This window comes from Aulonocara sp. 'chitande type north' Nkhata Bay, linkage group LG5 (assembly GCF_057382095.1).
Source record: "Aulonocara sp. 'chitande type north' Nkhata Bay isolate Kocher_YH1m ecotype deep benthic linkage group LG5, A_spYH_male_GT1.1, whole genome shotgun sequence".
Taxonomy (NCBI): Eukaryota; Metazoa; Chordata; class Actinopteri; order Cichliformes; family Cichlidae; genus Aulonocara; species Aulonocara sp. 'chitande type north' Nkhata Bay.
This window is the reverse complement of record NC_141348.1, coordinates 45,847,515-45,872,238: the sequence shown is the minus strand read 5'-3', so window position 1 is coordinate 45,872,238 and position 24,724 is coordinate 45,847,515. Positions and strand designations below refer to the sequence as shown.

The following is a 24,724-nucleotide window of genomic DNA, read 5'->3' as shown; positions in this document are numbered from 1 at the left end:
TGATCATGTTTACCTTTCATTAGTTTGATTTCTGCTGTTTGCTTTATGTTTTGGACAAATTAATGCCTCTTGAATCTTCCATTTGTTTCCTCTTCCTGCGACACACCCTTTCATTAATTGCCTTGAATATATTATAACTACTGTGTCATAATGTATTAGTTAGCATTACCAGAAAAGATTTACATGGACTGTAATTATATTTCCCAAACATGTCTAGTTTCCGTGTCAGTTCTACAGTAGAGAAAGATGTTGCACAAACGAACACACTGATGCACAAAAGCAGCATTTCATTCTGAAAACAGATTTAATTTACAAAGAGTCAGTGACAGTTTTACAGTGCACATGACACAAGATCACCACTGAAGGTTCGCAGAACCTCGATGAAAAATATCAACAACAGTGCTGAGAATTACACTTAGAAGACAGCTTTAATAGGAAGAAATAAATGTTACAGTTACATATATGTACTACGTGTCATGACATCTCAGACTGCACTTTCTGGCAGAAGAAACTGTCTGTGTGTGTTGAACCCTCAGACTGTGCAGTATATGTATTGACCTGATTACTGAAACAGAGACAGCACCATATGGATCAACTGGCCAAGACACTCAAAACCACCTCTGAGGCCTAATCCCTGCTGGCTAAGATTATTGGTCTGGTATCACATCAAAAACTGAGTGAAAATAATGTTTTTTTCCTTTAATATTAAGTTAAGAATATCAGATTGTCCTTGCATATCAGTGGTCCCTTAATAATAATAACAATAAAAAAACACGAATCAATAGTGGGCAGTGTCGTCTGTGACCTGAGGGAGTTTGTGAAGGAAGCTATAGTTTGATTTGAACTGTTATGGTTCTGCTTGAAATGAAAAATACTGAAACTGTTTATTATGGTACAATAGAATAAATAATGTAGATTAAATATGACCTCACTGGTTTGTAGTTTAAGTACAAGAGCTGTAGCAATGTTTACACAATCAGCTGTTATGGTGACATTTATCTGCGCAGAATAATGAAAATCATGCGATGGGATATTACGGTAAATGAGTCTTATTGCTGCTGTTTGATGACAAATATGTACAATGTTCTGTACATTTAGCCTGTTCAGTTTGTTGTACCTTTCACAGATTATGGGTCCTATATCTGTTACAGCCCTGTAATGCATTCGCCTGCATATATACAGTATATAACACAGTCGGTTAATTCACAAAGCTCTGGGATTAAAGAAGCCCATTTTGCATCTTTAAGCTTGTGGCGAACATACTTTACATAATGTCTGAGTACCAGATGGCTGTCAGTTAGTCAGTACTTGGGGTTGGCTGTGCCATCTTTACCCCCTCCTCTCTCTGCATAGCAGCCCACGAGGACTTTGGTTGACTCAACATTTGCCATGTCTACATAGCAGAGAACTAAAGAGAGTGCTTCCAACATGACAGCAACCACAACATTTCTGATTACGAGGGACAGATCTCAAAGTTTAATGTACAAAGTTTGAACTAGTCATGCACCGTATTGCTGTTATGCTTTTAAAGCAAGACAAAAAAATATATATACTGGAAACCCATTCTGAATGTGGCAGTGCTTTCTCCTGTGTGGCATTCGCTCCCTGAGCAAAGGTGAACAAGACGAGTTCATGTAGTCATGAGTTTCCAGGTTGTTACAGCCGTTTTGGAAATAAAAGGGAAGCTGAGGACTCTATAGTGGCAGTGCGTTCAGTAACAGCTGTTTGTAGCATCATTTATAAAAACAGTAACCATGCAATTCAACAGTTGGTGTTGCTATTTATAGATGCAAAGAAGTGCAAAGAAGTGTGTCCTGTAGAGCAGAAGTGGAAAAAGTCTGCATTAAAAAGATTTAAATTGATAGTGACATTCTGAGAATGGTGTACCGTCTTTTAGGAGAACATGAAAATCCAGTCATACATGCACACGTGTGAAGGAGTTTGAATAATACAAAAGTTGCAGCATAAACCCTAAAAAAGTCTCATTCTTTCTCAGATGCATCGCAGCATACACTCACACGGACACATCAAGCGAGGTCTGGGTTTTTGGATTGTCAGACGAAATGTTGCCCTGATAATCTCTCAGTCGCAGGAGAAACACGATGTGGGTGTGAATTTAGCGGTTCATTTTTGGAAGTTAACTGTGTCCAAGCCTCTCGTTCATTCACGCTCCTTTATCACAGCCAAAATCCTACAGCACCTGTCACACGCTCAATCTGGCGTCACTGGCAGTCTGTTGGCCAGAGACTCGCTGTCAGACCCACACAGCTGTGTTGTAGTCAAACAAGGGCTGCATTTTCTCCAGACCAGTCTCTGGCTGCCTTCTGTCTAAATAAATCCCTGCAAATGGCTGCTGGTAAAACTGGTGCAAGTGTTGGTGGTGGTTCCTCTCTGTCTCTGGAAGATGCATACATGTGCTGCTTTTGCCCTGCTGTCCATTCGCCCAGAACGGCAGGTAAAAGCTGCCTTTTGAACTTTTGGGAAGCAATTTCTTCGGCCTTTTATAGAGGTCACCCTCTGGAAGCTCAGGAGCCACCCAGCCTGGCCTCTCCTTGAGCAGCTTGTCCCGGTCAGGCCGGACGCTTCGCAGGAACTTCTTGAAGATGTTTGTGGTGAATGAGAACTTTTTGCAGATCTCCTGTGAGCGGCTGAGGCGTAGAGGGTGAGCTGGGGTGTCTGGTCTTTCTGTCCCACCATCCATTCTCTCCTCTCTCCTCTTTGCCCTTTCTTCTTCTTCTCCTTCCTCCTTGTCCACCTCAGGCAGGTCTAGCCAGTTGCCCACAAGGTCTGCAAATACATTGTCCCCCAGAACTAATGGTTGACGGTTGCGACAGCGGCTCATGAGCGAAGAAGTCCAGTCACTGGCGTCATCTGTGCTGTCTTGGGAGTAGTCGCTATCTAAGGAAGGACCCTCTCTTGAGAGACTGTACAGGATTCCAGGCAGGTCCACTATCTGTGCACGACGGGGACGGGGATGGCTAGGGTAGGCCTCTGGTGGAGGATTTCCCACAACTGGTCCACAGAAGTCCACTTGAGGGGCAGTATATCCTGACCACCTTCTCGGTATAGACTCCAGGTCAGTTTCACTTCTTGCATTTCTTGCATTTCTTGAGCTCCGTGCACTTCTTTGACTTCTTTCACTCTCGCTCTCTAGGCTGGATGACGAGGAGGATGAGGTTTCCAGACTGCTTCTGTTTTCTGATAGACTAGTCGAGTTTCTGCTTTCCAAAGACTGCCTTGAACTCGGCATGTGATTCGGGCTGGGCTCCTCAGACATGGTTTCTCTGATACAGCGGCTCTGATCCTCTCCTGAAGCTGATGCTGCTGCAGCTGGTGGTTCAGCAGCAGCAGTTGAAGCCGTGTGGGGCATTCCCCGGTTAATAGGCCGCCCTGAAATGTCAAGATTTTCTAGTGCCGTCTGGACCTGAAGGAGCTTGAGTTCCTGAAGGGCTCCCATCATTGAATTCATCTGAGCATGGAGGCCATCTCCAGCTTCTTTCATGGATAACTGCAGAAAGACAGAGAGAAAAATAAAGATAAAGGACTGATAGCGGTATTCACATTTACATTTGTGTTTCACACACACAGACAAAAAAATCTCATTGCACAAGAGCAACTGACAACAGTCATTCATTCCAGCAAATATTAACAGTTATTATCCCTGGTAAAAAATTTGCTAAATTCAACATGGATCTATCTACTGCGATGACCCCCTTATGAATAATGGAGCAGGCTAAAGAAACTTATTAAAAAGATAAGTTATTGTACTAAGCCTGTTTTTTATCTCTTCACTTGTGGGTTTTAGGGTATGTTTAATTATGTGGTCATGTGACCTAGTTTTGGATGACAGGCTGGGGTCCCATATGGCCAGCGTATGAGCGAGAATCCAACTAGTGACAGCTGTAGAACACACTTGCTTTCATTTAAAAAAAAAAAAAACATCTATAATTTCCTTTTTACTTCCTTTCATTTGATTTATCATATCTGCTTTCTCCTCTGAGCCCATTGTATTCGTGTGTTCTACTCTCTGTGCAGCAGTAATCATCCTCTCTGCTTTTAACCTCCTCCGCCTCTCTTCCTGTTCTCATCTGTTTGAAAGCCTGCGTCATGTGACCTGGACTAACTGTCTTCTCCTGAAGGCAGCCACACAACCCAGAGCCAGCATCCTAACCCGTGTCTTAACTTCCAGCCTTGAATCACTGCATGCCCTCTGAATAACTGTCTTAGATATTATAGGTTTCTCTGCTATGATTTCATAACATGCTACTGATTGATGAATGAAAAATAAAGCATCTGTGAAAAGACACGAGGAAGCATGCAAGGAATTTTGAAAAATTAGTTCACGGGAAATTTTGGTGAAAATCTTGCAGAGCACACCTTCAGATGAACATGACTACACTTCCATAGAAGATGCTCTTAGTCAACCAACAAAAACAAATACCTTTAAACTAAACTTTAAGCCTTCAAATAAAATAAATTGCTACTATGAGAATAAACAGGCAGCTGTAATAAAAACCTACACCTTACCTTAAAATAAAATTTAAAAAAAGCAGCAGGTTTTGATCCTCCTGGCTGCACCTCAGTCAGCCCGTCACTGTCTCTCACCTTTCAAATGGATCAGTCTGACTGCCTCTATATGTATCCCCCTCCAATGGAGGGACACCACTGGGAGTGACAGCCAATCACCACTGCCCATCTAGACTATAATCCCCAAATACAATGTGTGTGTGTGAGGGGGTGGATGGGGGGACTCACTCAGGCGGAAACGGAATAACAATGAAAGGAGCGAGAGGGGTGGTGAGAGTCAGCCATATGAGCAGAGATGGAAAGGGTGGGGGCAAACAGGGGGGAATCCTTTGCCATATGTTTAGATGTCGAAGAGAAAACTGTTGATGGATTTAATTATGAATGACACCATTAGAACATAAGAAGGGGATGCAGAGGGCAGGAGGTTGGATGTAGGTGCAACAAAATTAGGCTGCGATACTTAGATCTCCAGGGAACAGTGATTATGCTGATCCTGGGTGGGAAAAGTTGCTGCATAGTGCAGTTGGCATTACAGCATCGTAATCAAAGCTTCTTATTACTGTGTGAGAAGGGATATGAGTTTTTTTTTAATGTGGGAAAATTGACAAATGTGACAAATTCTTAGACAACATTTTGATTTAAAAAGTAAAACACAAGGCATAAAAATGTGTGAAATGTATGAAAAAGTCAGAATTGCTAGCTCAAAATATGCTAAAGTTAGTCCTCACTTTGTTAGTCCACTACTTCATCCCAGAATGTGACATCAATTCCTGGCCATTCCTCTGGCACCATGTTTACATTTAGAGAAATGTCTCAGCAACTATTGGATTGATTGTCATTAAATCTGGCACATCATTTACTTCACAGGATGAAGTTAATTACTTGCAGAGCTACCAACATGTCAAATTTTTAATATGTCCTGATTTTATAACCAACCATGCCACGCTGTTCACATCAGCCTCAGCCTTATAGAGTATGTTCACTGTTAATTAAAAGCTTCAGAAAACGTTTTGAATGCGATTAACATTTAAACCTACTGAACATCAGCATGTTGTCACGGAGAGCCTGTCCGCATGCCCCATTTAGCTTAGACACCACTGTGTCCAAGTGCAGCATCTTGGAGTTCCAGTGACCGTGCAGACCCTTAAAGGAAGTTCATGGTTTCTGCATGTCTGTAAATGTCTGCAACACAGGAATTTTGCTGTCTGCTCAAGCAGAAAGGGAGCATGCTCCCTTTCTGCTTGAGCAGACAGCAAAATTCTATGTCTAGCACATGCACTTTTGGTGAACTTGCAAGTTCACCAAAAGTGCATGTGCTAGACATTTTTCATGCACAGAATAAATACAGGGCAGCATGGTGGCATGGGGGTCAGCACTTGCCTAACAGTAAGAGGGAGCTGGGTTCGAATCTACCATCTGGCTGGGCCCTTTGTGTCTCCACGAGTTCTCTCCGAGCCCTCCAGTAATTTTAAATTAGACCTATGTGTGAATGTGAGTCTGAGTTAAGCCTGCGACAGATTGGCGACCTGTCCAGGGTGTACCCCACCTCTATAATCAGAAGAAAATGAATGGATGGATTATAAATATGACAACATCTGCTCTGCTTTCATTTAGCACTTGCACAACTTCAATAATGAATTTACAAAATTTAACCATATCAAAACATTTTTGGAGAAACAGAGTCACACAGATGCAGTGATTTAATTATTGCAAACTATTCTGCATATTATGTTCTTAAATTATTAATGAACATATAAAATAGACCAACTTTCCTTTTCTTTCTTTTCTAATATAGAAAAGAAAGAAAATAATATTTCTATATATATAATATATAGAAATATTAGCTCACAGTGTCATAAAGTTTAAAGAGCAAAAAAAAAAATCTCTTCATTGAAACACTGGTTTATTACATGTTTGTCATTCATCCAATTTGGACTGTCTACATACACTTGAAGCACAGTGACCTGGCTTTGACACCAATACAGTATCCTTTACCATCAGCAGTAAATCTCTGCATTAAAACACTTGGCTTATCACGACATATGGCTGAGTAGATGCACGCGGGCGTGAATAACCTCTAAGATCAGATAATAGGCCTATCAATGCACATGCGGGGATGACAGGCCTCTGAGCTTCCCGCTGGCTCGCTAAATTAGGAAGTGAAGGTACATGTAATTAGCACAATAAGGTTGTCTCTTGTCTTTGTGCCTTTCACATATGGCTGACTTCATTAGCTGTAATTGTCTGCGTCCTGGGAAAGGCTGGGAAAGGGTGCATAATTACGGTTTACTTTCTTACACAAGAAAAGTCAACAAGACTTGAGGCAAAAGGGGAGTTATGTATTTATCATTGCATTTTTGGAGCCTTCAGTAAAGTTTATCCCAGGATCAGGATTGCTTTAATGTATTAAATTTGCTTTTGTAATATCATCTTCTAGGTATGCAGACTCAAAGAGCTGCACCTGTTTACACACGCTAACCTCAAACACTGCAGTTTAACATTCACGTGCAACTTTTCCATTATCCCTAAAATGCAGACACTCCCCACAGTTATTTAAAAACACAGTGTTGTTTACTGGCATTTCTATTCTAAGGCGATATTAATAATTCATACTATGCTCTGGGGAACAAACAGGGGAACAGCAGTAAGCCAAACCCTATTATTCTACCTTTAACATGCCAACTAACTCCAGGCACTCCGCTGCCATTTCAAAGCTGAACTTTGTGGCCCAAATATGTCAGCCTTTTCATCCCTCATCCGATATCTTACTCAGAATGCCAAAAGTGACTTAAAAATGTTGTCCTGCGGCGGTTTCTTGTTTAGACACAGATGTTACGGAAATCCTAAGATGTCTCACTTTTACAATGTGTGAATCAGCCCAGGGCCTGGCAGACCTGAGAGGACCTACACGCGCACCTTAAGGGTTTAAGGACAAAAACGGAGATGAGAAATAATGTCTGTCTAATCTAATTTAACAAGAGAACTGGGATGAAATTGGCGCTGCAGGGAATTGTTGTACTGCCCAGAAACACTTTAATCATTAATGCAGTCTTGTGAAGTTTGGTTAAATCTTCTTTTTTCCCTTTATTTAATCGAGAGAGTATGCATTTCTTTGAGAATGTGAAAAATTTGAAAAAAATAAGACAAACATTTAATCCCCCCCAAAACCCTCTACTTTCTCTTCTGGCTGCAGTGATGTTAGCCAAGGAGACATAATTGCCAATCAAGGGCTGAATGCTTCAGAGTTTAAGAACAAAGGCTGGCAGCCTTCATCTAATACTGAATAGAGGCTTATTAAAAAGTGGTGGGCTATTTAATTAAGAGCTTTAAAAAAAAGTTTATAGGTGATTCTTTATTTCAGAGTCACATGTCAGATCTTTCTAACTGTGAAGACGCTTCTAGAAAACCATTCAATATACATGCAAGTGAATTAAATACCACAAAGTATAAATAAATCAGTGCTCCTGCTCTGCTGTCTGTCAAGATCAAGTTCTGCCTTGATCATGGTTTCGGTATTACCTCATGTCAGTTATGAAGGGAAAAATAATGCGCTGTGCAAACACACTGAGCTCACACATCCACGCAAGTCCAGACTTGCCTCAGTAGAACGAAGTCAGTGTACTTTTTTAGAGCATGGATGCTGTGTTCAGATTATTAGGAGGAAAATAAACCCAAACAAGTAATCAAAAACAAACCAGTGCTCTATTCTGCCTACAAAATGCAGGCCATTCACTGTTGTTGTTTGTTAGTAGCTGAAGGGGGGAGGCCAAGGTTATCAGACCCAAAAGGTCTTCCTGTTTGGAAGGCGCTGACCAGCAGCAGCATCTATAGTGTGTACTCCCCTTCCTCCACCTCCACCCCTAATTAAATATGAATGGTGATCTGTGTGGGTCAAGGACAGGAATGGGTTCTCTGTCTGGGGGATACACACAAGGTCTCTGTGGATGGCCCCGAGGTCACGATAAAGAGGGTAATAAATCTGCGCAGCATTTAGTGAAAGAAATAAATTACTATGCACATGGCAATGAATGCCTCTTTGACAAAAAAAAGGTTATATGGTGACTCTGTTTGGCCCGTATGTCCTCCGGGTCGCATTCAGGAGACGAAGAAGTGTGAATGATAAACATAAAAGCCTTCTTGTACTTTAATTTTAGAAGATGTTCTCATTTTTAGGAAAATGTTTTGCTTCTCCTCCCTACTCAGATAATAGAGCTGTCTCTTTATGGTTTAGCAAAACTATCTGCAACACTTAGGGGTAAATGAAAATGGGGAACTAGGTGAACCACAACTTTTAAAATGAACCAGTCGAGAGCAAATATAACTGTTTGTAGGTCCTGCTGGCCAACAAAGACTCCCTGATGACCTTTTCAGAAAAAGGGAGGTGGTTTAATAGCTTGTTTCCTGCTTGAGCTCATTTATGCTGCCGTGGGAGATGTAGGATGATTAGGATCCATATCATCATCTTTGGCAGATGATATTTGGAGACGGTCTGGGACCCAATCTGTTGTTGTCCTGGCGGGAACTCCTCACTGGAAGCAATAATCGTCACGTAGAAGCTCGATAGCACAGGAGTTGACGTCAGCACCTCGTGTGGGGGCAGTGAAAGTGCTCATCCAATTCTCAGCCCCCCTCTAAGATCAAAAGGAGCGCTAAATCACACAAGCATTTCCTAAAGAAAATAAATGTGGTTGCTGATGCTGGGTTTTTTTTTCTGTGTGCATCATCTAGTACATTTTTCAACTGATAGTGAATGGCTGTGCAAAGCCTTTAATGCAGTGTTTTTTTTAAGCCATTTAAAAATGTGCAGCTTATTTACAGTTTTTCAATTTGGAATTTGAAACATTTTGGATATTTATACTTGTACTGTATTGGATTGCTAAGTCATAAATGTCGTTTTGATTTAAAGGAATTCATCTTCAGTATTTTTTATATTGTATTTTCATTTTTAAAATACTGGAAATGCTTATAATGACCGACTTCTGTAATATGAAAGTGGATCTAGAGAATTCTCCAAAAGTTGATTCTGTTCATCTGGACGTAGCGTATCCAAGTCACTTGGATGAGTGACGAAATGTTTCTCCCACAAAACGCTACGTCCAGATGAACAGAATCAACTTTTGGAGATTTACTTACCTGGATTATTGAGCATGCATCAAGAAGATCTAGAGAAGTATATCTTAAATCTTGTTTTTAGCTTTTGACCACTTTTGACCCAAAACCCTTGGATAAACTTACTCTACTGAATGACTGTCAGTGTTACTGGCTAGACAGTAAACACAGAAAGGCTAATTACTGCTGAGGGGAAGGTCAAATCCCTCAGGAGATGGTAAAGATCAAAACAGAGCTGAAAGATGAGCGAATGTATTGGAGTTACTTTTATCTGGAGGTCAGAGAAAAACATAATCTTAAATTCTAATATTGAGGTGTCAGCTGTTGTTAAGATGAACAGCTGTTTGATAATAGATGTTTCAATTTGTGGTTTGTTCTGAACCCTCAGTGCTGTATATATGTTATTTTTAAAAAGAACAAATTTATAAATATAACTTCAACAGTGTCAGACAAGATGTAATGCAAAGGTCAGAGCATAGAGAATACCGATCTATACCTCACACGTTGTTTCCAGTGAACGTATAAGGTAAGGAGGTCAGGACTTGATCTTACACTAACAGGATTGCACGTGTGGTCACAACAGCAGCATTAACTTAACTTGTTCACTCTGCATCCAAGAAAAAAAGGCCAAAATAAATCTGATATCTTGGGCAGTGATTTCATTTTCCATTCTGTGAACCATGAAAAAGCCGGTTACGTGTGCAGAGTCATAATGATAAACAGGCTTTGTTAAAGGTTTGTAGCTCAGTCTCAAACACAATGATCACCCACGCAAACCCCACAGCTGCCACTAAGAGTTGGTCCAATTTTAGCCGAGGGGAAGGAAGGGCAGTTTGGAGAACGGGAGCCACAGGGGGAGCCACAAAACAAACGGGCTTAAAGTTAAGCCACAACCCTGCTTTGTGTACAGCTTTCAGCTCCAACGCCCAAAAGGTAACAAAGAACTTTCCAGAAGACACAACAGGCTTGGCACTCAGGTGCACTTCTCTCAGATTTCATGACTTCATGGTTGCTGGCTTTGGTGTTGAATTCCAAGGTGACAGTCATGTTTCAAATTCGCCTCAGGTGTGAAAGAGAAAAAGGGGGCACGCTGCATGTGAAGTCGGCTTCAGCGGCGATGATATGAAACGCTCTGATTTATGTTTTAGTGTCTGACGCTGCTAACCAGGTGTGAACCCTACATTTAGACAATGTGAGTCAAAGACGTGTCACCGTTTGCATTTTCAACATCAAGTAGGCAGGAAGAGCTTATGTTTTCTTTGTCATGACTGTCTGTTTGCTGCACCAATCATGAGTCATGCATAGGTTTGAAATGATTTCATTGTTGTCATTACTGTCTATCCTCAGGATTTCAGAGGACTCGTGTATTTCTTTTAAAGAATAAAGTTAAACGACTGTTTTCAGTTTGAGTCACACAGGAAGACAGATGGTGCTATATACCTGACTGTCAGGTTTGATATTTAATGGATTTGTTGTGATGGACATGGTCAGCAGTTGAAGAAATTAGACCCCAAGCTTTTCAAGTTTGAGGGTCAAACTTTCAAGTGTGACCTGTCTGTACTTCCCACAAGGACCCACACCCTCAACCGCTGACACAGTGCCCACACTTTCATATCACACTCCTGTTGTAGAGCTGACAGGACATCAGGGTTTGGGTTTCAGTGTGTCTAACGTGAAACACTGAAGTCATGCTGGCATTCACGTGACTTTCGTATAGCCTTTGAATGCCACATTCAGGCTTCTTTGTTGCTATAGACACAAACAAACTCAACTATGTAGATTTTCTTGTTTCATTGTAACTTTTTAGTCAGGAGTATTAGAATATATCAGGTAAAGGTTTAAGGGACTATACTATTATTTTTGCTCCTTCCATTCAGTTGCCCTTGTGTGTAACGTTCACTGCATGCCATTTTTCAAGACATGCACAATCAGCTTAAGCTCTTACATGCATTTTTCTACCAGCTTGTGCCTATTTTCATTCATATCTATAAAATATGACATACAGCTAGCAGACATTTAAAACTTAGCCTGGTTCCAGCCCTCATACAACTGACATTTGCGCTCCTTACCAACTTTTTTCTTCCAATTCCAGATGGAAAGTAAGAAAAAAAAAGTAAAACGCACACAAAAGGCTGATACTGCTAAACACAACCCAACACAGAGAAAGAGAAATGGCATATTTCTTTGACTTATGTGATAAAAGTAAACTCTGCTCTGACTGGACATAATGTTGGCAAGATGGAAAAGTTACTCCCTGCTGAATGGTTGGGATAAAATCTAAACTTCTCCCAACAGAAAATAGATACCATAAACACAGAGGCTATAATTAAGTGAAAGCGATATCTGGTTTGATTGGAAAGCTACATTTCTGTGCTGTTTTTGAGAAAATAGTGTTATAATGCAGTTATATCAGTCTGCACTCATTGCGTTGCAAACAAATGACAAATGTGAATACGAACTTGATGTTGATTGTGATGGATTGTGTAGCTCGAGTTCTGTTGCTTTTATGCTGCATGGAAATGAATGAAAACACAGCAGGAAAAAACAAAACATCATGCAAAATGGTTTTTGGAATGATTTAAGGTCATGCTGTTTGTAGTAAGTGTTCCAAAACATGCGTAACTGGTATGGTCCAAAATTGCTGACTTCAAAGCCACAAATTCGCAAGAGATGTCCAGGAGCCGCTTGACTCGGCATCACAGCTGTAAGTCGACTGTTAGATGTTTGTGATCTCTGTGTTGCTGATAGAGCCGGTTTTACCGCTCTCCACTGAACACTGGATGAAAATCAGTCACAGTGGAAAGGAAAGTGACAACCTTGGCATAGACACCCCTTATTTCTGAACAACAGATTGCATCCCACATGGTCTTGAGAACAGGGGGAGACTGCCTCAGCTTTTTAACTGGCATCTGCTCCCCGTTCTCCTGTTTGATCCTCGGCATGGCATGACACTTTTTCTATTATGTTACCAAACTGCGATGTGGCAGCCCTAACACAACATGTCCTTCTGGCATCAACGTCAACTCCCCTTAAATCTCAAGTGCCACTTCACAGACGTGTGGCTAATTTGGAGCAGCAAGTCATGAAGTCACAGAGCAGATTAAGCTGCAAAACATGCAGCCACGCAAGGCCTTTCTGCAGGCCAGTGGCTGGACAAAAAGGGGGGGGGGGGGGGGGGGGGGGGGGGGAAATCAGTCGCTGCTTTGAAGATGATTCCAAATGAAATCTGTGCCAGTTAAGGCTCCTCAGAAAATGGGTCTACAGTGTGTCACTGCCAGATGATTTTGGGCACAAGGGTGAAGCTTACAGATTTTGTTTTTACATTTCAAAGAAGAGGAAAGAAATGGCAGACTAAATGTACTCACATCAAACATGGTAGATGAGAGGAGACATGAAAATATTAAATAACGGAGTCTAACAAATTCATTTAGAGCATGGAAACGTGATGAAACTCAATGTGACTGCCAATTTCACTCACTCCCCTGTGAGAGCTGGAGCTCCGAACAGTCTGTTGCAACACATGATTAAATTTACTACAAGGCACCAAGAATAGTGTGAACCTTAAATCGCTTTCTTTCAAGAATCCATAACCCAGCGCAGAGTATTTATGACAAGAAAAAACCGTCTTGAGCTCATTAAGCTTAAAACATCTGTCCCAGATGCGTGGACAGAGAGGAGGGAAATGTACACATGCCTCTGGTGTGCTCAGAGCTTTAAGCCCACACAGATTAATGCGATTTAAAAAGACACACATGCACCCTCAGCTGAAAACTAGACTCCAGAATATTAGACTTGGAAATGTAGAAATGTTTCAGGACACATAGGGCGCAATAAAGCGACATTTCTAAATTTAAAATGTGAAAATTGTTAAATATTTAATGTAAAACGCGTATAAGCGGTAAAAGTGCTCAAAATACACACGAATAAAGTAAAACAGCGGTCCAGGGTAACAACACAAGAAGATACAACGGAACCTACCAGCTCTTGCTTCAGTCGCCTCAGACACGCATCCATGTTTTTGCTTTCTTGTTTGGCGAGCCGCTGTTCCATTTTTCTTTCTTTCTTTCTTTTTTCTTGAAAGACAGGAATTCAGCTGAACCGCTTCGCCAGTCCCTGCTCGAACATGACTATTGACGCTTTAAGAAGAGCAGAAAACAATTGGCAATTGAAGATGCGCAGATCCTGCCGAGGAATGCGCGCGCGGCTCAAAATGACGCGAATCTCGTGGTTTAAATCCTGATGACGAAAATCTGTTTACTCCAAAAAAATTAATAAATAATACAAAAATGATAATGAGCTCCTTCATGTGGCTGCACCAACAGACTGGGTCCGTGTTTCTCTCTTTCAGTGGCCCCTGCTTGGCTGCTGTCAGTGTCGTGTGTGTTGCTCAGTCTGTTTTTCCCCCTGCTGCTATTTTCTCATTCAAGAGGAGCGCTTACGTTGGCCATCCAATTTCCTCCAATGAGCGAGCCTCCCAGGGCCTCTCAAGCCAGGATAAAACGCGGATCCATCATTTACTATGCGCGAGCAGAACTGTCCACAGCAGCTCAAAAGAGAGACCGACCATCTGGAAATATCCAAATAAAGGCTGAAAGATAAGATAGTTGGGTTTGCTGAAAGAGCGCATTTTCCATAAAACAGACAAATATATTCAGCAGTCCCTGTTGCATTACACTGGACTGAAAGAGGATGTGTTTAAGAGAAACCATACGCGTCCATAGGAACAGTTTCCTGGCCACCTTCGCTGCGCAGAGAGGAAACACCTGAGCTGTGGGCTTTTGTTACAAGACACGGGTATGATTAGAATAAGGGAAGGAAGTATTGCACATACAAAGAAGCAAATGGAAGTTGCTGTAAACATTCCCTGCCTCGCAGAATAGATTGGATTCATCTGAAAGTTTGCACATGCAGCTCGTGTTCAATTTGCAATCTAGAGATGCCAAGAAAACTTGATGAGGTCTCCTTTACTTCAAAATGATTTACTTTATATGACAATTACTATACCAAAGAAAGCAAAAGGAAGAAACTTTAGGTAAATTACATTAACAATAAAAAATACGATTATTTATAATCAGGAAGAATTACGTAAAATCCCAAGAGGATGCTAAATGGTGCATGGTGTCACCAGCTGTCATTAATTTTATTTTAATTCAGTATTTCCCCCTGTGTGATTTAGAGAAATACTTTCAAACAACTTCCCCCAATGAATAAATAAATAACAATTAGAGAGATACTCCGTGATTTTCAGTTTGCGTGGTTATAATGAGCCAGAATTGAAAGAAAATCACCAGTCACCCGTTTTGTTTTCTGCCAGGGATGAGCTTTGCCTGACATTCAGGAAACTTTGTGCCCCCTGACCTGCTTTCGGTCATGTTGAAGGTTCAGTGTCTTGCATGATGTTGGTGATGCTTCCCAGATGGATGCAGAGAGAAAGGGGAGGAAGCAGCTCTATCTCAGATTCCAAAAGCAATGAAACTCGGAAAATAAATAAATCATCTGAGTCTGACTCAACATCTGAGAGAAGAGCTTTAACTGACTTGTATGTTTTATTCTCATATTCTTTATAAACATTCAGTGTCTGGAAATGATAACAGAGTCTTCTTCTGTGTTTTACAGCAGATTTATTACTCTGTGTCTGTTCAGTGTCATTTTGACAGCAGATTTAGACCTGCATTGATTTTTCAATTAATAATAACAATAAAGAGCAACCTATTCCAGATACAGGATGTGATCCTCACCGCCCTCACTCTAATCTGGAGGGAGTGTTGAGAAACAGTGTTGAATCCAGTTTCTGTGAGATTACTAAAAGCCTCTTTGTGATTTCACAAACATCTATGTCTCCTTCTGACTGACATAATGCAAAATATTGTCTAGACAGTCCTGATGACTAACTTTCAAAACACTCTATTGATCTAAAAGTGAACACACGATTGTCCTAACAACACTTTCTAATTCAGTTCAATTAAATTTTATTTTACTATGCCAAATCACAACAACAGTCTCCTCAAGGTGCTATATATTGTAAGGTAGACCCTACAATAACACATACAGAGAAAAACCCAACAACCCCCTATGAGCTTTGGTGACAGTGGGGAGGAAAAACTCCCTTTTAACAGGAAGAAACCTCCGGCAGAACTGGGGTCAGGGAGGGGCGGGGCCATCTGCTATGGGAGAGAGAAGGAAGACAGGATAAAAGACGCTGTGGAAGAGAGACAGAGATTAATAACAAGTAATGATTCAATGCAGAGAGGTCTATTGACACATAGTGAGTGAGAAAGGTGACTGAATAAGAAAAACTCAATGCATCATGAGAATCCCCCAGCATTCTACACCTATTGCGGCATAACTAAGGGAAGATTCAGGATCACCTGATCCAGCCTTAACTATGTGCTTTAGCAAAAAGGAAAGTTTTAAGCCAAATCTTAAAAGTAGAGATAGTGTCTGTCTCCCGAATTCAAATTGGAAGCTGGTTCCACAGAAGAGGGGCCTGAAAACTGAAGGCTCTGCCTCCCATTCTACTTTTAAATACTCCAAGAACAACAAGTAAGTCTGCAGAACAAGAGCGAAGTGCTCTAATGGGGTGATATGTTACTAAGGTCACTAAGATAAGATGGGGCCTGATTATTTAAGACCTTGTATTTAAGGAACAGGGTATTGAATTCAAGTCTGGGTTTAACAGGAGAAGCCAATATAGGAGAAATATGGTCTCTCTTTCTAGTCCCAGTCAGTACTCTTGCTCCAGCATTTTGGATTAACTGAAGGCTTTTCAGGATCCTGATAATGACGAATTACAGTAGACCAGCCTAGAAGTAATAAATGCATGAACTAGTTTTTCAGCATCACTCTGGGACAGGATTTTTCAAATTTTAGAGATAAATTTTGCCCAAATGGAAGAAAGCAGTCATCCATATTTGTTTAATATGTGCATTGAGGGACTTTCTAAGCTTGTAATTGTTTGGCTTTGCTGTGTATTTAACATGAGCTGATAAGAGTACCAGTTTCAGGCATGTGTACAAACTTTAAATGGTAAATGGCCTGTATTTGTATAGCACTTTACTAGTCCCTAAGGACCCCAAAGCGCTTTACACATTCAGTCATCCACCCATTGGTGATGGCAGCTACATTGTAGCCACAGCCACCCTGGGGCGCACTGACAGAGGCAAGGCTGCCGAACACTGGCGCTACCGGGCCCTCTGACCACCACCAGTAGGCAACGGGTGAAGTGTCTTGCCCAACGACCCAGACTGTCCAAGAAGGGCTCAAACCAGCAACCTTCCAACTCTTGAACCACGATTGCCCTTTACTCTGAAGCCTTTTAACAATCTTGTATGTCAACAAAAAATTGCAGGGACAGCACTGTTGCATCACAGCCCCAGGAAAGGAAGACCAAGAGTCACCTCTGCTGCTGAGGATAAATTAATCTGAGTCACCAGCCTCAGAAATGACAGGTAAACAGCACTTCAGATTAGAGCTCAGATAAATGCCACACAGAGTTCCAGTAACAGGGACATGTCTACATCAACTGTTCAGAGGAGACTGTGCGAATCCTTTATGGTCAGACAGCTGCTAAGAAACCACTACTAAGGAAAAGCAACAAGCAAAAGAGATTTGTTTGGGCAAAGAAACACATGGAATGGACATTAGACCAGTGCAAATCTGTGCTTTGGTCTGATGAGTCCAAATTTGAGATCTTTGGTTCCACTTGGCGTGTCTTTGTGCGACACAGAAAAAGTGAAGGGATGGTCTCTGCATACATGGTTCCCACTGTGAAGCACGGAGGAGAAGGTGGTGTGGGCTTGCTTTGCTGGTGACACTGTTGGGGATTTATTTTTCAACAGGACAATGACCCCAAGCACACCTCCAGGCTGCGTAGGGGCTATTTGTCCAAGGAGGAGAGTGATGGAGCGCTGCACCTGATGGCCTGGCCTCCACAGTCACCTGACCTAAACCCAATTGAGATGGTCTGGGATGAGATGGACTACAGAGTGAAGGCAAAAGGGCCAACAAGTGCTCAGCATCTCTGGGAACTCCTTCAAGACTGTTGGAAAACCATTTCAGGTGACGATCTCATGAAGCTCATCGAGAGAATGCCAAGAGTGTGCAAAGCAGCAATCAAAGCCAAGCGTGGCTAGTTTGAAGAATCTACAATATAAAACATGTTTTGAGTTATTTCACACTTTTTGGTTTTACTTCATAATTCCAAATGTATTTATTCACATTTTTCATGCTTTCAGTAAGAATCTACAACGTAAATAGTCATGAAAATAAAGAAAAACCATTAAATGAGAAGGTGTGCCTAAACGTTTGACTAGTAGTGTATATTAGAAATAAAAAAATAAATTAAATTATCTCAACCAATAAATTTCTATATGAATGATCTGAGGGGGCAGCAGGGTGGCATGGTGGTTAGCACTGTTGTCGCACAGCAAGAAGGCCCTGAGTTCATCATTCTGGGGTCTTTCTGTGTGGAGTTTGCATGTTCTCCCCGTGTTTGCGTGGCTTCCTCCCAGAGTAAGCGAATGGATGGATGATCTGAGAACACTCATCATTAAGAGTTTTTTTTTTTTTTTGCAGTACCAGATTAAAAGGGACTTTTTCTCCTGCATGCCAGCTTTAGTCAAATGTTTCAGTCACATGGAAAAAAATGACTCCATCAAACTTTCTTTGTGCCTGCAAACTAATTTTTTTTAAAGGAAACTCATATGAGAATGAGTGTACTGTCCTCCTCAGGACTGATATGATGACACATGTGTCTATTTAACATTTAGCAGGCTGGTTCGTGATCAAGCAGATTCATAGCAAATGTGATCCAGACCTGCAACTGTTTCTTGTTCACGAGCCTACTTCCTCCCAGCTGTCAGCATGAGCATACACTAGATAAGGCAGCGTCTCCTCAGATCACTCAGCACGGCAACACAGGCTGCACAGCGGCAACTGCCTAACTGCACATCAGCACAGAAAGTTTTATGATCCTCACTGTGACTCACTTACTGTGATGACTTGTTTTGGTTTTTGCGTTCAGGCCAAAAAGGAATTTAATCACTGAGAAAAGAAAAAGCATAACAGTATGTGGATTTATTGTCATTAAAAAAAGCAGAACAATAAGCCAATTACAGAGCTGCTCTGCTGAAAATAAGACACCAAAAGCTAAACCATGAAACTAAAACATACTGCACATCCATTCATCCATCCAGTCCAATGCAATCATGTGCATCTCTTCATTTTAAGTGGCCAGAGACTTGTTTAGCAATGAAAGCAGTGAAAGATGACTTTTGATATCTATAGTTGCTTTGCCAGCAGCTTACCACCTCAAACAGAGCACTTATGTGTAAAGCTACACAAAGGCTACTGCACATGTTACTACAAGTTGCGCCTTTGGATTGCCTTTAACCAAATGTACAACATTTGAACAAGTTTGGCTAACAAGCTCTCTACATGTGCATGCCAGTGTGCAAAATCCTGTAGGACTCAGACGTTAATCACACTAATCATCTTTTCTTTCAAATAGCTTCTGATAGTTTTTAAGAACCCCTACGCTGGTTGAAATCCCACTATTATCAAAACATAAGATGTAAAATTACTTGCTGAAGTCAATCAGTGTAAACTGAGGGTTAACTGTGCCATCAGAACCAGTAATCTCTCTTCAAAGCTCAAATAAATTATACACCTGGTCTTTTAATGGTGGTATTGTGTGTGTGAGTGCGGTTCTCTCCGTGTGTTAAGTTACTTCATTTTACTGAACTGCACAAGATGCATGCTTTCATGTTTTGCATTATAAACAGCAGGCACAGGGATGATGTAATATCTGCCAGTTACTGTGAAAACCGGTAGAAATTTAAAGCTGTTGTTCTAAGACATGTAATAAAACCACATCGGCGCTCTGAGCTGACAGGTTATTTCTTTGGACCGCGGCACACAAAGGAGCTGATGAATGATGTGTTTGTGAGAAGATTCTGTAACTTGCACAACTTCGTAATAACAGTAACAACAGTGCTTGCATAATTTTGTTAGTATGTGGTAATTGTGATGTTTTTCTTATGGATGTAGAAGACATTTTTTTTTCACAGAATAACATTTTCTTTTTCTCTTTAAGTTGATTTTATCTGTAGAAAGATTTCATTTTTCATGTTCCCAATTACTACTTTAGTTTAATATCATAGTTTGCACAAAAATGGGAACTGTTAAAATGTGAATTATGTTTTATGAACACATCAGTGTCTTAATTAGCAAAAAAAGCATGGAAGATTTATCTAGTTTAATAAAAAGGACATCAAAATGATTACATTTTATACTACATATGATCTAAATGGGTCTAAATTAAGGGCTAATATGTACTGTGATAACCAACCATTTGGTAGTGCTGCATGGTCTACCAAATATTTTAGTGCACTGCCATCTAAAGGCTCAAATGGATAATTACAGGGCTTGCGGTAATCATGGTTAAAATTAATTAATCATGATCTGCAAACGATTTGGTCCAAATAGTTCCACAGCTCCGTTCTCAGTTCTCCAATCCAAGCATTAAAAGGTCACTTTTCCAAAACAGCTTGATGTCAGTGCAATTTGAAATGAAACATCAATTTTTATTTTTATGTCTTAATATTTTCAAACGTTTCTATAAACTGTGCCATAGACATCATCAGTCACTGGATTAAAATAAAATAATAACATGAGAATAAATTAAGTTCTCACAGGAGCAGGGTGGTGATCAGCATTTAACAGCAGTATAACACACTGCTTAGATATTCAAAATAATTCTGCTGACTATCTCTTTTTAGTCTTCCTCCTTCTTCCTCTCCCCCCTCTCCCTCTTTATTCTTTTGTCTTAGTCTCTGTGGAGTTACCAAAGAGTGAATGTACCAGTAAAACAGATTTTATAACCCAATTAAAGGCTGATATACATCACTTTATAACAATATTCTGATATGAATATGAGATACTGCTGGCCATTGAAATGCAACATCCCTCTGACTCACTGGAGCTGTACTGTACTGTTAAAGTAATACAATTAAAGTAATAAAATACATTAGTTCCTTGGCAAATAGCAGCATGGCACCAGACTACTGAATAAGAAAGCTAAAGTTATCTCATGGTCTCTATCTAGCATACATTAGCTAACTTTTTGGACACTATTTAAAGATCAGATGTACATCAGAAGACATTTTTCACATCACAGCAATTACCCTGCATTTTAAGATAAAATGTGTTTAAAATTAGCCCATGAAATTACATCTTCATCCTCTTTCAGCAGCAAAACAAGTCCTATTTAACAATTTATGTTTTAATTTATGTTTACATCATGACAGCAAGAAAACTAGACATTTAGACCTGATTTCCTTGTAACCTTTACCTTCTGCAATAGACAAGTTGAGAATATATATAAAATTAGAGACATCAGTCAGAAAATAATATCAAAATACACTATTATTGCTACCATAACTTAGTTATTTTTATGGATGGTATGTTGAAATTTAGGGGTACCAGAAAATAGGGTCTAAACTCACAACAGTTGTACCTAGTGCAAAATCTTCCAAAACTAGTAATGCATAAAACTGAAGTGGCATTTACTTTAATATCTTCAAAGCGGGTTTGTAAAGATGTGTTTGTTGGGTATGTTTGTGTTTACTTCAAGCAGTGTTAGTCATTGAGTTTGAGTCATGCAGTTCTTCCATGTGCTGATGTCAGTCACACAACCACTAATGGCAAATATTAAGCTTCAAATGGTTGTCAAGACCACACCTGTGGCTGAGAGTAAGCTGACATCAAAACACTCGTGCACACATGAAAGAGGTGTTTTAGAAAAATAACATGACTCAAACAGCATTTTAACGTAATATGATATGTAATTTATGCAGCGTTTAAATTCTGTTTTTCAAAGCATTCCTATCATGTCTGCTGCTTTAAGTGATGTGCTTACTTAACTGGGCTAGTTTTATCATTGAATAATACACCATCTGATTGCTACAAATTAAATTTTGTTTCATAATGAAGCACCTTCCCTGCTAAAATCACCACATGCTGAGTAACTGGCTGTTTTATAACAAATAAATCCTAAGAAGTGCATTAAAATAAACAAACTTGTCCTCAAGTACTAAAAGATTTGTTAACATGAAAATTTTTCTGTATCTGCTAAAACTCTGCAAGATTAAAAGAACATTAAAACGTTGTTGTATTAAAATAAATGTGGTCGCATGATCTTAGATACAGCCTACAACCTTACCCATTAAATATATTGCATTAGTTTTGGTGATAAAATATTTAATGTGTGTTTGGCAATATGTTTAGTAAACACAGTGGCATCGATTCTACAAAGGCTGATTCATACTTTCATCTCGTGAGGCATTTACTAATGTGCAGACAGATTCATGTTTGTGGTTATGTAAAATATTGAAGGGTGTAACATTTTGGCAATGCTAATCCTGCTTTTGAGAATATGAAACGTACATGAACAAACATTCAGTGGTTTTTAAAGCTCTATTTTATAGTCACAAGAAGAAATGTGGTGTTTATTCACAACAAAATAAATGTAACTGACACAATAAAAGATTCTGCAGAATATTGGGTTGAATAGACTTAATGGATAAAAGTATCCGGGCACATGACGCTCTGTTTTCAGTCCTATAGCTATGCAGTCTGCTTTCACAAACATTTATGACCGAACAGGCCATTCTCACTACATTTGAGTAATACCACACTAGATATTACATGATCAGCTGTGGTATTATTGCAAAGTGGAACCACAGCAAGTCAGCCATGAAGTAGCAGACCACATAAAGTTACAGACTTTACGTGGGGTCACTGTGCCAGTGCCGAAGTGAATAGTGTGCAAAAGTCTGTGTATGTATGATGCATACATGGGCTCTGCTTGAAGTCTGTGAAATACTATGTCAGTAATTCCACTTTTATAAAGCTCGACTTGAGTTGGAGATTTAAGTGTAAAATATAAGAGATGATGTGATTTATTCCTAAATTTAAACAAGACTGGGCTCATCTTGAAATTTCAATCTGTGTAAAATGAAACAATGAAACCAAAATGAAAATGCAGATTTCTATGCAAAGATACTGGTGACGGGAGCGAGAAGAAAGACAGCGTTTGACTGTTGTGGCAGAGTTTAATTTTCTGACACTTCATAGTTCTTATAACAAACAAACTGACAGAATACCGTACACACAGCAAACAGACAGAAAAAGCTCAGTTCAAAAAATAAAAAGAATAAGAAACAACACAAACAGCAATGCCAAGACTTTTAGAACAGACCTCAACGACGCCTTTGAAGTAAAGTCCATCAGATAATCACAACAAAAATCTTCATATATGAGTCACTCTGGTGTGAGAAAGGTGATTTCTCTTAATATACATTTTTAAAAAAGGTGAACGTGGTCTATGAAGCTGCAAAAAAGCCTTAATATGTAAATACTGTTTTAATGGTAACCAAAATCCAGCTTATGAACACCACGGCCGGGCAGATGCTCAATATTTCCAACAATAACGAGACAAAAAGTGTCTAAAGGGTTTGTTTATGTAAAGCAGCATAAATAATACCACTACTTTGTTGTTCTTACAAAGGACAGAAAAGTGACCATTTTCACACAATACTTTCACCTCGTTGTTAAAACGTGACAAAATACAGAAATGCAACACAAAAAATACCAGTACAGCAAAAAAAGACCTCACTTGGTCCCTCAGGTTCCACGTTAACAAACAAAACCAAGAGAAAAATAAACACATTGTATAATTGATACAGATAACTATAGCACACTTGGCACAAACTATTCCAAACACGCATCTACCGACTTCAAATGTGCAACAGTGTGCAGCAAGTAGGTCTAGAAATGATAATCCAGTGAGGAGTAAGGCCAGAAATCAGTCCTACGGGGCTCAGCTCATTTTGATTTAATGTTAGAAAGTATCTCTGCTGCCATCCTGTGAGCATCTCTGAGACTGACCGAATTATTAGCTGCATATTCTTTAGAATGAGTTTGTTTTTGACCTTAAAAACAGCAGTTTGACAAAACTATGCCAACTCCAGGGTCACTCACATGTGCTGTTTATCCTGCTCAGAAGCTGGTATAATATTGGTTTAACTGGCTTTCAAGATAAACACATTTAATGTAAGAAAAAAAAAACATGTTTAAGGTGGAAATCACTGAAAACACTAAGTGGATTAAGTTATTTTATTTTTCTAAACATTTGAGAAGATATGAGTTGTGCTTAGTGTCTCATGAACAGCACACAAATATTTCAAGTCATCAGTGAAATCACATCTTTTCAGAGACATTTAGAGAAGACACAGAGGGCTACAAATATGTCAAAAAGAAAGTAAAAAATAAAAAATCAACTAAAATTTTTAAGGTAAGACAGAATACCTGAAAAAACAAATAATTTTTTAGCTCTGGGTATTTTATCTACACTTAAAATATTTTCAAATATTCAGCGGATTTCGTTTTAGTTTTAGTTTTATAATGCCGAACCGAACACGAATACGTTACGTCCTGTAATTGTCCAGGTCGAGTGGTGCTCAACCTTCATGGCATTCAATACCCAAACATTCATGATGAACATGCACAGTATTATTTTCCATTTCAGTGTCCTGCTCAACCTTCAACGTGAGTGGCAGCAGTGGGCATAAAGCGTCAGTGCGCTATCAAATTCATACAAGCACTTAACCACAATTTATTTTTTAATATGAATTTTGTAGGTTGTTTGTCAGGATAAGCCCGGCAATATTCTCTGTTTCTGTTCCATAAGATGGCAACAATGTAACAATGAATTTAACCTAGCTCAGTAATTCTCAAAGTCTGGGCTGCAGCCCACTTGTACCCACAGTAGGTACTACAGGTGTTCTGTGAGAGGTATTTTATAATAAATAAAGTTTAACCTTATTTTTTAGTTACAAAAAATTACGATTTTTTTATGATGGCTATTTAAATGTAAACATCCTATCAATTCATGCCATGTATGTGACCTAATTTGATCTGTAAAGTTTCCCCAATGTTGCCAATGGCAGGAAAAAAGGTGAAATGCAGTGATTTAAAACCGGCAAATCAAGAGACGATCAAAGTGAATCTGTGCAAACACAACGATTTC

The 24,724-nt window shown here is 39.8% G+C and overlaps 1 protein-coding gene across 1 annotated transcript; it reads right to left on the bottom strand.

Annotated features, from left to right (window-relative positions):
* Positions 1 to 287: 287 nt before the first annotated feature.
* Positions 288 to 14,032, bottom strand: LOC147331487 (PAK4-inhibitor INKA2-like). The gene is made up of 2 exons (XM_086293840.1): positions 13,615 to 14,032; positions 288 to 3,508 (listed from the first exon to the last, which is right to left on the bottom strand). Exons 1-2 carry the CDS (start codon positions 13,684 to 13,686, stop codon positions 2,255 to 2,257), a joined length of 1,326 nt encoding a protein of 441 aa, XP_086149966.1. The 5' UTR covers positions 13,687 to 14,032; the 3' UTR covers positions 288 to 2,254.
* Positions 14,033 to 24,724: the final 10,692 nt, after the last annotated feature.

Excerpts from the sequence above, each read along its gene's own strand:
- LOC147331487 (XM_086293840.1), bottom strand. The coding sequence starts at position 13,686 with ATGGAACAGCGGCTCGCCAAACAAGAAAGCAAAAACATGGATGCGTGT. Across the intron at positions 3,509-13,614 it reads GGCGACTGAAGCAAGAGCTG|TTATCCATGAAAGAAGCTGG; the intron begins GTAGGTTCCGTT and ends GTCTTTCTGCAG.